The sequence below is a fragment of the Hyperolius riggenbachi genome, chromosome 3 (genome assembly GCF_040937935.1).
Source record: "Hyperolius riggenbachi isolate aHypRig1 chromosome 3, aHypRig1.pri, whole genome shotgun sequence".
Taxonomy (NCBI): Eukaryota; Metazoa; Chordata; class Amphibia; order Anura; family Hyperoliidae; genus Hyperolius; species Hyperolius riggenbachi.
In genome coordinates, this window is record NC_090648.1 from 259,273,532 (window position 1) to 259,286,580 (window position 13,049).

A 13,049-nucleotide genomic window follows, 5' to 3' on the forward strand; every position below is an offset into this window, starting at 1 on the left:
ATAGGGAGCTCTTGGCCATTAAGTTAGCCTTTGAAGAATGGCGCCATTGGCTGGAAGGGGCAGAACATACGATCACGGTCTATACTGATCATAAAAATTTGGAGTACATCGAAGGGACCAAAAGCCTTAGGCCCCGACAGGCTCGCTGGTCCTTGTTCTTTTCAAGGTTCAGGTTTGTCATCTCGTATACACCGGGAAGTAAGAATGTCAAAGCAGATGCATTATCTAGGTGTTTTGAGCCCGAGACAGTTCAGCCATCAACCCCTGAGCCCATCTTACCTCAAAGACTGGTGGTGGCAGCCACGGAAACCTGGGAAGACTGGGCGGTTACCCTAGGGCCTTACCAGCAAGATATTAAAGAAGGGAAGCCAGAGGGGGTTCTGTTTGTGCCACTTCCTTTTCACCTACAACTCTTGCAATTGTTCCACGCCCATAAGAATGCAGGGCATCCCGGGGCTGCTCAAACTCAGGACCTACTGGCCAGATGTGTATGGTGGCCTTCGTTGGCTCTTGATTGCAAAGAGTTTGTGAGAGAGTGCTCTGTGTGTGCCAGAAATAAACCCTCTCGTCAAGCACCAGTAGGTACGCTACAACCTTTACCGGTGCCAAAATGAACAATGGACCCACTTGTCTATGGACTTTGTAGGAGAACTCCCCAGGTCTGAGGGCAAGTCGGTCATCTGGGTAGTAGTTGATAGGTTCAGTAAAATGGCTCATTTTGTCCCTCTGAAGGGGCTCCCCTCGGCCCAGGAATTGGCTGATCTCTTCATCCAGCACATTTTCCGGCTGCATGGCATTCCGGAGAATGTGGTGTCAGATAGGGGAGTCCAGTTTGTGTCTAAATTCTGGAGAGCCTTTTGCCACCAGCTCGGTATGGACCTATCATTTTCATCAGGCTACCACCCACAGACCAATGGACAGACCGAAAGAGTTAACCGGTCCTTGGAGCAATTTCTCAGGTGTTATGTGGCAGATGCGCAGTCAGATTGGGTAAAGTTTCTGCCATTTGCAGAATTTGCGCATAATAATCGCATAATAATCTGAAGAGTTCCTCTTCAGGTTTTTCTCCTTTCCAGGTGGTTTCGGGGAGATCTCCCAAATTCTCCCCAATACCAGTGGCATCTTCCCCTTTTCCGGCTCTAGAGGATTGGCAAAGGGCATTGAAGGAAATTTGGGGGCTTGTAAGAAGGAATCTGGGAAAAGCCTTCCAGATGCAGAAAAAACAGGCGGATAAAAGGCGGTCTGTTGAGTGGAAGTTTTCCCCAGGAGACATGGTGTCGGTGTCTACTCGGCATCTAGCGTTAAAGCAACCATCACCTAAGTTAGGACCCAGATTAGTAGGCCCATACCTTGTGTCCAGAAAGATTAATGACATGACATATGTGATTGATCTCCCAGCCAGCATGAGAGGAGTGAAATCATTTCATGTTTCTTTGTTGAGGCCTGCTGTACATGTGGATTCCTCTTCCGTCCCCCCCCCCCCCCCCCCCGGTGATGATTGACGACCAACTTGAGTATGAGATCGAGAAGATTTTAGACTCTCGATTAGTGCAGAATTCTGTACAGTACCTGGTCCATTGGAAGGGGTATGGCCTGGAGGAAAGAACTTGGGTTCCGGATTGCCGCATGCATGCCGAGGATCTAAAGAAAGAGTTTCATGAGTTACACCCTGAAAAGCCGTGTAAGAAGTGTCCGGGGTCCACTCCTCAGGGAGGGGGGTACTGTAATAGATAGCGGAGATGCCACCGCAGCGGTGAGCAGCATGGCGGCTGTCTCCGCGTCTCAGCCGGCGGCCTTCGCCGCGCAGTTACATGATGGAGTTTTGCCTGGTCCGTCAGTTGCACATAGACTGAGGGCTACGCGTGCGCGCGCCAGGACCTTTATGCGAATAGAAGGGGAGTCAGCTGATCGGCCGGTCAGCTGACTCCAGCAGTGCTCCTGATTGGTTGAGTGACTGGGGCGGCGCTGTGGGGCGCTCTCAGTATATATAGGACCTGCCTGTCAGTAGCTCCTCGTCTGCTGTTGCAAATGCTACGTGTTAGCACTCAGACCTTAGTCAGATCCTAAAGTGTGCTAGAACCAGCAGGAGCTGGGGATCCACACTTAGTCAGATTCTGTTGATAGCTAAAGTACTAATTGAATTGTATTATTTGTTATGACCTTCTGCTAGCCTTGACTACTCTTCTGCTTACTGATTCTGTGCTTCTGCCTATCTGATCCTGTTGCCGACTCAGCCTGAACACTACTCTGATTTAAGCCTTCTGTCTTTGTACCGTATCTGTCCGTTTGTTGCCGAATCTGCTTGTCTTGACTCTTTTTTCCCTCACCAGTGAGCCTAGTCCCTGGTGAGGGATTCTCTGTACAGCTTAATCACCTGCTCCTCAGTGGACCAGTAGCTGCAGTACAGTCTTAATCACCTGCTCCTCAGGTGACCAGTAGCTGCAGTACAGTCTTAATCACCTGCTCCTCAGGTGACCAATAGCTGCAGTACAGTCTAAATCACCTGCTTCTCAGGTGACTAATAACTACAGTACTGTCCGCATCACCTGCTCCTCAGGTAATTATGAGTTGCAGTACAGTCTTGATCTCCTGCCCCTCAGGTGATCACCTGCTGCAGTACAGTCTGATTCACCCGCTCCACAGGTGATCAGTATACGTTGTCTTACTGTGCACCACCTGCTCCTCGGGTGAACTGATTACTAGTTCATCTGCATCTCCAGCTTGCTGGAGTGCTGATCCCTGTGTTCTATAGAGATATCTCCCTCTACCAGCTTCTCTGGGGGAGTTGGTATCTCTATCTGTATTACTGTTGCACCAAACACGTATCTTTACATCTGGTTGTCCTGTGTCTCGCTATACTAGCATTATTGGTGATTCTGCAGACCACCACATAATCAGGTATAGTATCTGTATTGTTTGTGATACTGCAGATCACCAATAATCAGAAAATCTGTTCTTGCTGACACCAATTGTTACAGTAAATATTTTTTTCATTGGGTGTTTTCTTGGATTGCTCTGTCTTCCCCTTGTTTTTACTCCAATGGACTCAATTTCACCGCATGGCTAACGTTCCAATGTAAATGTACCATTACAATATACTGGCATCATGTTTGTCATGCAATAATGCACAACATAACGCATCATGTTAGCTTTACACTAAAGCACTTACACTGTTGTACAACAAGCAGGGGTGCAGCTAAGGTTTTTGTGGCCCCAAGCAGCCAATAAGCAGAGTCCCCCCACCCAAAGGGAACGGCCGCGCCGAAAAGTGAGCATGACCCCGCTATTGAAAAAAGTGGTGATGAACAAGTGGGCATGGCCATTACATGATGTGGGTGGAGCTACATGATGTAGGTGGTGCTCCAGTATAAGTGGTCTGGTATAGGTGGTGCACCAGTATAAGTAGCCAGGTATGGATGGTGCCCCAGTATAGGTAGCCAGGTATGGGTACCTTAGTATAGGTATCCAGGTATAGGTGCCTCAGTATAGGTAGCCAAGTATGGGTGGTGCTCAGGTATAGACAGTATAAGTTGCTTACTTGTACGCTGGCGGCGTCCCTGACAACAGGATTACAAGACAACATAGAAAAGTTGCATTGTGAGTTACACGTTCAATGCGATGCATGCATTGTTCCACACATTATATGAAAAGTATGCATCACTGCAACTGTAAAAGCATGACAAAATGTGTCAGTGTGAAAAGAGCCTAGTGTGAAAGTACCCTAGCAGGATTCATTAATAGCAACACAGAGCTACTGAGGGCTCTTTCACATTAGGAGCCGATCCGTGCGTTTTGACGGATCTCTCCAAGGATGTGTTTAGAAAGGTATCATGAAAGTCTATTTGACTTTCATGTTAACTTTTACATTAGACAAAGCATTACAAAGCATTTCATTGTCCAGCACTGGCGTTTTTCCATAGGGTGAATTAGAACTACCGCCGCTAATCAGCATCGCACTGTAACTTCCCAACATCATGCCACTGGTCATTAGCGTGTGAACAAAAATCGATTTGTGCACACATTTAGTAATGTGAATGAGCCCTAAGCCACGGGCCCCAATGCAAATTATGCACTGTGGCCTTTCTCCAGCATTGTATTGCATGATACAGCACACCAAAACTGGTTTTCCAAGCGCCCCGCTCACTGTGTTATAGAAGAAAAGGAAATGGCATATTGATGTTAGGTGGTAATAATCACCTCAATAAATACCACCTAACATCAATATGCTCTCCCCCCCCCCCCCCCCCGAATATTCCACTATTGCTACATTACATATAACCGCAAATATATACACTCTGGAGAACGAGAAATCACATGACACATGGTTAAATTCCCTTCACGGCCGCTGCGGTATTTCCTCTGTCCTCCTGGAGGCGTCCGCCAGCCGTGTGTCTGCGCCTTGTCTTATTGCCGTTCCAGTGATTGACCTCCACAAAGGCAAATAGCATTGGGAAACTGCGTTTCTCTGCGTCCTGATTGGCCAATTGTTAGTTAGGGGCGGAGCTATGATTGGAGTGTGGCCATTCTCGGAGGTGTGTGCTGTTGCAGTGCACGGCTGTGGTGCGCTGAATTGTTGTGTGCATGGGGCTGAGTGTTTCTCTATGCAGTCTTGGGGTGGACGTTCAGTCAGTCCCTGCTTTTATGTTAGGACGCTGGCTCAAAACACGAAAATCTGGTTTGTTTCTGAATTCCTGAACTGTATCTGTATTCGGAGTCTGAGGAGTTTTTAAGGTGTCAGTCGGTCAGGATGCTGCTTGAATTTCATGCTACTTTCAATCTCCACAGAGATGTCATGCCATGGATTCTGACACAGACAGCCCCAGGTAATGCTTGTTATACATGTTCTTGTGACAATGCACGCCTGTATGTTTCTTTATCTTAGCGTTCTTGAAAGCTGAACTGGTTGGCTACTTACAGGTTTCACTATTGTTTCAGTTTCATTGTTATTGTTAAATTGCTGTGAGAATACATTCTGTACGCGGAACTCCCATTTTTTTTGTAGCAATTTTTAGGAAATGTGACGTCTTGCATTATTATTATTATTATTGTGCATTTATATAGATAAAGTCCATTGATCATTACTGATTTCTGTGTGCCTTGATTGTGTATAAGGATTGTTTTGTTGCGTGCAGTTCAGGTAAACAGTCTGCTTTGTGAAGCCAGGAAACTAATGCTGGGAATACACGGTTTGTTTTTTAGGTGATTAGATAGTTTGATAGATAATTTCTGACGTGTCCGATCTCCCTTTCGATTCTATCGCCGCACAATTTCTGATAGAAGTGAATGGAAAAAAATAAGAAAAGAGAATCAAGCGGCAAAAACGATCGAGAGGAGAAACACACGGCAGTAACGAACCATGTATTCCCAGCATAAAGCATGCTGCACATGGACTGATCTTCTGTAAAATTTGCTTGAGGCTTGTGATTGGAAATAGCTCTCAAAAGGCTGATTGCAATTTTGCAATGTGATTTCAGGAACGATTTGGAGGAAATCGATTTTGAGTACTGCTTTCCCCTTTCTAAACCATTCTGAAAATGCTGCAGGACCCACGATTGCGACAAATCCCAATCGCTCCTGTGGGTCGAATTCCATTAACTTTCATTAGCCTAGCATTTCGGCATTGCTGGCAATTCTGAAGCGGGGCTAAGGCCCGGTTCACATTAGCGTTCGCTGTCTGGAATCCACTGATCGGATCCGGACCTGATACTGTACAAACGGAACGTACGTTCCGCATAGCGATGCAAAGGCTATGTGGAAGTTCACACGAGTCCGTTCAGTACAGTACGGAGCCGGACCTGATCCGGACTCCGAACAGTTTTCCAACATGCGCTATTTTTTGGGTCCGGATCTCCGGCCCACGCACCCGAAGCGGAGCCTGACTGCAGCATCCGGAAATAGAAACCAATGGGAAACGGAAGGCACAGAACACACAGGCTACAAACACCTGACGTTCTACCCCACTTCCTATGCGTATTCAAGCGGCCATTTCGGATGGGGACACATGGGCCAAGCATGTCTGGAGTGGAGCAGCAGTATGTCGGAGGTGGAGGTGAGGCCTACAGTGGAGGAACCTGATTCTACAGGTGCACCAGGTGCACCTTCTGCTGACCCCAACAAATTTTTTTTTAGAAATTTCACTATTTTTAACCCACGGATCCGGATGGAGGCCTGATGCAAACGGACCGGATCCGGATCGGAACCGTACGGTTCCGATCCGATCAGGATCCGGTCCGTTTGCATGGCAAAACGCAAGTGTGAACGGGGCCTTAAAGTGCTCTAGTGAGCCATAGCCCTGAAACCACTTCAGAGCCATACTGTTGATCATAAGTGACAATAAATTATCATTGATTGACCAATGACGTGATTGTATGGTCATTGCATAGGTTTGGTCAGATTTGGGTGCAAGGAAAAATGTGAACATATGTTTAGAAGTAGATTGGAGCACACACATCCAGAACCAATGTGGAATAATAGGTCCGATCATATTCCAAATGTATTTCCAAGACTATAGGTAGAGATCAGTCTTAATCCACATCAAGATAGCAGAGGCTGAGCACTTTTTTGAGAATAGCCATATCTGTGTAGTAGTGCTGAACATACCAAGGTTGGCACTAGTATGATTTAGGTGACCCATCAGGAATCCTCTTAAGGACATTCTGCTGATTGGGTGGAAGGCACCCTCTCGAACGCCTAGGTTTCATATAGGCTGTAATAATATTGTGCTCTATGAGATTTCCAGCTTGGTCACCTAAACCATACTATTTTCCCAAGCTTAACAGCAACTTGGTCATGCAAAATATTTAGGCAGCATGATCGCTTAGTGAATAACACCCTTAGTTTTAGCGCTGCAGTGGCAGTCATGAATCTTGGTAAGGAGACTAGGGATCAAGGGCCTAGCACATTCATGGATCCGAGCTTACCTGTCTGTACGTTCCTTCACACTCTACTATTCCAATACCAACTCATTTCCATGCCCGCTGCCTGTTGGGGTACCACAAGCCTCTGTACTTGGACCTTTTCTTACATTCATGGCCTGGAACAATTATGAAGCTCTTTCGGTTTTCTATCTCACCCCAATGCTGATGACACCCAAATCTATCCCCCCCCCCCTCTTTCCCCAATCCTTACTAGTATCTCAAGTCTCTTACTGTCTATCTGCTGTACCTGCATGCAGGTCATCCTGTTTACTTGAAACATTACCAGAATTTGTCCCTTTCTTTTACAGGATGCTACCTATGGTAACACAAAAACATTTCTTTCCCCCATGGTTAGCAGTTGGCTGAAGCCAACTTACACATCCCCAAAACATCAGCGGTTCACCACCATGTTTCACAGTAGGAATGGTGTAGTTTTCATTATAGGCCTTGTTAACTCTTCTCCAAATGTAGCATTTATGGTTGTGGCCAAAAAGATAAATTTTAGTCCAATCACTCCAATGACTTTTGCCAGAAAGTTTGAAGCTTGTCTCTGTGCTGTTTGGCATATTGTAAGTGGGATACTTTGTGGCATGGGAAGTAATGGCTTACTTCTGGCAACTCGACCATGTGGCCTATCTTTCTTCAAGTGTCTCCTATTGTGCATTTTAAAACTGCGACACCACATTTTTTTTTTTTTTTTTTTTTTTTTTTTTTTTTTAGAGAATCCTGTATTTCACCTGTAATTACTTGTGGGTTTTTCCATGCATCCCAAACAACTTTTATGACAGTTGTGGCTGAAATTTGAAATGATCTACCTGACCGTGGTTTGGTTTCATCAAAACCCATAATTTTCCACTTCTTAACCACTTAAGGACTGCAGTCTTAAAACCCCTTAAAGCTAATGTGACCCCATATTTAAATTAAAAAAAAAAGTCAGATACTCACCTAAGGAAAGGGAAGGCTCGGTCCTAATGAGCCTTCCCTCTCCTATTCCGTTGCCCTCGGTGCTGCGCGGGCTCCCCTGTTCGCATCCGCCGCGGCGGGGACTTTGGCAGTCTTCGGGAGCCGAGTCCTCCCGAAGATAGGCGGCGCACACGCAAGTGCGTCATAGAGGGCGCTCGCGGGTGCGCAGTGCAGAGCGACCCGTCTTCGGGAGCTCCCGAAGCATTTCCGAAGCCTCCCTTCGGCGGGGGAACAGCGGTATTTGACCGAAATGGTTGAATACCGCTACGGGTGAGCCAGCGCAATGACGAGGACCGGGAGAGGAGAGGGAAAGGTCTATGGGACCCAGAGCCTCCCTCTCCTTAGGTGAGTATCTGACTTTTTTATTTAAATATGGGTTCCCATTAGCTTTAAGGACCAGACACTTTTTTTTCCATTCAGACCACTGCAGCTTTAACGGTTTATTGCTCGGTCATACAACCTACTATCTAAATGGATTTTACCTCCTTTTCTTGTCACTAATACAGCTTTCTCTTGGTGCTATTTGATTGCTGCTGTAATTTTCAGTTTTTATTATATTCATCAAAAAAGACAAGAATTTTGTCAAAAAATGATTTATTTTTTTTTGACTTTCGGTGCTGACATTTTTCAAATAAAATAAAATGTCTATATACATTTTTGTCTAAATGTATTGTGCTACATGTCTTTTATCAATAAATAGACACTTATTGGATTTTTTTTTTTTGTTTGGGTAAAAATTATAGCGTTTACAAACTATGGTGCAAAAAGTGAATTTCCCCAGTTTGAAGCATCTCTGACTTTTCTGAGCACCTGTCAGGTTTAATGAGGTGCTAGAATTCCAGGATAGTATAAATACCCCCCAAATGACCCCATTTTGGAAAGAAGACATTCCAAAGTATTCACTAAGAGGCATGGTGAGTTCATAGAAGTTTTTTTTTTTTTCGTCACAAATTAGTGGAAAATGACACTTTGTGACAAAAAGAACGAAAAAAAAGTTTCCATTTCTGCTAGCTTGTGACAAAAAATAATGAAATCTGCCACGGACTCACCATGCACCTCTCTGAAAACTTTAGGGTGTCTACTTTCCAAAATGGGGTCATTTGTGGGGTGTGTTTACTGTCCTGGCATTTTTGGAAGTGCTAAATTGTAAGCACCCCTGTAAAGCCTAAAGGTGCTCATAGCACTTTGAGCCCCTTAGCGCACCTAGGCTGCAAAAAAGTGTCACACACGTGGTATCGCCGTACTCAGGAGAAGTAGTACAATGTGTTTTGGGGTGTATTTTTACACATACCCATGCTGGGTGGGAAAATATATCTGTAAATGACAATTTTTTTGATTACACACAATTGTCCATTTACAGAGATATTTCTCCCACCCAGCATGGGTATGTGTAAAAATACGGTACGGTGATAGCACGTGTGACACTTTTTTGCAGCCTAGGCGCGCTAAGGGGCCCAAAGTCCTATGAGTACCTTTAGGATTTCACAGGTCATTTTGAGGCATTTGGTCTCCAGACTACTCACGGTTTAGGGCCCCTAAAATGCCAGGGCAGTTTAGTAACCCCACAAGTGACCCCATTTTAGAAAGACAACTCCCCAAGCTATTCCTTTAGGTGTATGATGAGTTCATAGAAGATTTTATTTTTTGTCACAAGTTAGTGGAAAATGACACTTTGTGAAAAAAAAAAAAAACAATAAAAATGAATTTCCGCTAACTTGTGACAAAAATAAAATCTTCTATGAACTCACCATGCTCCTAACGGAATACCTTGGGGTGTTTTTCTAAAATGGGGTCACTTGTGGGGGTCCTATACTGCCCTGGCATTTTAGGGGCCCAAAACCGTGAGAAGTAGTCTGGAAACCAAATGCCTCAAAATGACTGTTCAGGGGTATAAGCATCAGCACATTTTGATGACAGGTGGTCTATGAGGGGCTGAATTTTGTGGAACCGGTCATAAGCAAGGTGGCCTCTTAGATGACAGGTTGTATTGGCACTGAAGTGCAGGAAGCGCAAGATGTTCTCAAATTGTGTCCTGGACATGGCAGCAGAGAACATGGGCATGTGTTGTATTGGGTACGTAGACCAATAAGACCGCAATACATTCTTTTTGACTAGACCCATGTTAAGGAGAAGGCCCCCAAAAATGTTATGTTCGGAAACTTGGAGTGGTTTTCACCGAAAAAGCTGGGCATGGTAGCTTCTTGGATTGGCGGTTGCGTATTGTGTGGCATAAAGGTTGGTCTCAGCCACAATTAAGTCGTAGAGACCAGCAGTGATAAAAAAAAAAAAAATTCTGTCACTGCGATGGGGTGGGTGAGGGTTTGGCTGGGTGATCAGAAGCCTGCAGGGGGCAGATTAGGGCCTCATCTGATGGATAGGAGGGCTAGGGGGTGACAGGAGGTGATTGATGGGTGTGTCAGGAGGTAATTAGAGGGGAGAATGGATGCAATAAATGCACTGGGGAGGTGATCGGAAGGGGATCTGAGGGTTTGGACGAGTGATCAGGAGCCCACACGAGGCAAATTAAGGCCTGATCTGATGGGTAGGTGTGCTAGGGGGTGACAAGAGGTGATTAATGGGTGTCTCAGGGTGTGATTAGAGGGGGGAATAGATGCAAGTAATGCACTGGGGAGGTGATCGTGGGGGGTGGGTCTGAGGGTGATCTGAGTGTGTGGGCAGGTGATTGGACGCCCGAGAGGGGAGATGAGGGTCTGATCTGATGGGTAGCAGTGACAGGAGGTGATTGCTGGGTAATCAGTGGGTGATTAGAGGGGAGATCAGATGTAAATAATGCACTGGGGAGGTGATCATGGGGGTCTGAGGGTGTGGGCGGGTGTTTGGGTGCCCACAAGGGGCAGATTAGGGTCTGATCTGATGGGTAGTAGTGACAGAGGGTGATAGGTGATCAGGGTGTGATTAGAAGGGAGAATAGATGCAAGCAATGCACTGGCGAGGTGATCAGGGGGGTTCTGAGGGTGTGGGAGGGTAATTGGGTGCCTGCAAGGGGCAGATTAGGGTCTGATCTGATGGGTAGCAGTGACAGGGGGTGATTGATGGGTGGTCAGTGGGTGATTAGAGGGGAGATCAGATGTAAATAATGCACTGGGGAGGTGATCAGGACGGGTGTGCGGGCGATCTGAGGGTGTGGGCGGGTGATCAGGTGCCCGCAAGGGGCAGGTTAGGGTCTGATGGGTTGATTGACCGGTGATCAGTGGGTGATTGCAGGGGAGAATAGATGTATACAGTACACGGGGGGGGGGGGGGACTGGGGAGGATCTGAGGGTGTGGGGGAGGGGGGGGGTTATCAGGAGCCCCTAGGGCGCAGTTTAGAACCTAATCTAAAATATAGTGTTGACAGATAGTGACAGGGAGTGATTGATGGGTGATTAGGGGGGGTGATTGGGTGCAAACAGTGGTCTGAGAGGGGTGATCAGGGGGGGGTCTGAGGGGAGCTGTAGGCGATCAGGGGGGGGCAGGATAAGTGTGTGTGTGTTTACTACAATGGCTGCCTCCTCCCTTGTGGTCGCTCGATCACTGGGACCACCAGGGGAAGAGGCAGCCTGTATAATACACTTTGTTAGCTTAACAAGTGTATTATACATTTTTTATGTGGCAGATCGGGGGGTAACAATCTGCTGGTGCTGCTAATTGGCCGGTGGGTGGGCGGAGCCTAATGGCGGCGGATGCGCACGATCCCCGGCTGATCAGTCCCCCAGGTGTTGCCGCCGATCGGCGTTACGCGGTCTTGGGGGTACCACTTTGCCGTCGCCTATTGGTAGTGGGCGGTCGGCAAGTGGTTAAAGGGAACATTAACTGTTGTAAAAAAAAAAAAAAAAGAAAAAGGTTAACTTGCCTGGGGTTTCCCTCAGCCCCCTGCAGACAATCCTGTACCTGCAGCGGGACAAACCGATCCTCTGATACCCTACAGCAATACAGTACACTTTCGTTTCTGGTGACTGACCAGCCAGCGGGCCACTGCAGCTGCGCGTGTCCTCATTCACGCTCCTGTCGCCGTCCTGCGCATGCGCAGTATGGGAAATCCTGTGCAGCCACTTCTGTGCTTATGCATATCTGTACAGACTTGAGCTAAAGAAATTGCATTTTAACACATCATTATGGTCTATGTGGTACTATTTAATAGTCGTTTTTTGTTTCATTTAATTTTCTTTAACATTTTTGCTTACTTATTTATCATGACATTCCAGTTTTATAGCTGTCATGGCGCAACATTTCTATGAGGTCAACGTTTTTAGAGCAAAATGGAAATTCCAAACAGTGTGAAAGTCCTTCTGTGTTTACTGTGTTGATGACTCACTAGAATTTCCTCTTTAGAACAAATCTGCTTCTAGCCAAACAGGTTTCATCAGTATCCTTAGAACAGGAACAATGAAAGGAAGGCAGTATTTTACTTTCTATGCAATACACTTGTTGAAGGTTGTTTCAGTTTACTGATGCAGTAAACTTGTTGAAGGTTGTTTCAGTTTACTGATACATTTTTGAATGAAAGCAAAATGACATCCAAAAAGAAAACGTCATTTTCTGAAACTTTTACAGCTGACAAGTGTGCTTACATGTATTTTAGCATACGGTTTTAGAGACTCAACTGATGAACTCAATTTAAATTGATTATTCCCGACCCTGAAGTGACCAGTAACCTGATATAAACATTTGTCTATATATAGCCCAATCTCTACTTAGAATTTGCCTTAATTTATTTTCTGTTTTATTTTTTTTTTATCCTCTAAAGCAGGGGTGTCAAACTGAAATAGACGGAGGGCCAAAAGGTAATCCTTAAACCAGGTCAAGGGCCGACAGCCATATTTATCCCCCCCCATTTGGAATAATCGCACAACACCCCACTGAGCATTATAGCTGCAGTGCGACCAAAAAAAAACACCTCGTAGGTAGCCAGGTATAGGTGCCCCCTTGTTTAGGTTAGCGAGGCATAGTTGGCCCCCAGTATAGGTTAGCCAGGTATGTGCCACCAGAATAGGTAGCTAGGCATAGCAGGTGTCCCAGTATAGGTAGCCAGGAAAAGGAGCACCAATACAGGTAGCCAGGAAAAGGAGCACCAGTATAGGTAGCTAGGTATAGCAGGTGCCCCAGTATATGTAGCCAGGCATAGGTGCCCCACTATAGGTAGCTAGGCATAAGTAGGTGCCTCAGTAT

General features: G+C 46.0%; 1 protein-coding gene across 3 annotated transcripts in view; it reads left to right on the forward strand.

Moving 5' to 3' along the window:
* Positions 1 to 4,527: 4,527 nt before the first annotated feature.
* GSAP (gamma-secretase activating protein) overlaps positions 4,528 to 13,049 on the forward strand; it is a 137,142-nt gene continuing 128,620 nt past the window's right edge. For 2 of the 3 annotated variants that reach the window (XM_068276214.1, XM_068276216.1), the window contains exon 1: positions 4,528 to 4,823. In XM_068276214.1, the coding sequence (XP_068132315.1) occupies positions 4,748 to 4,823 (76 nt within the window). In that variant the 5' untranslated portion in view covers positions 4,528 to 4,747. The remainder of the gene's footprint in view (positions 4,824 to 13,049) is intronic. The other variant, XM_068276215.1, reaches the window with a different exon arrangement.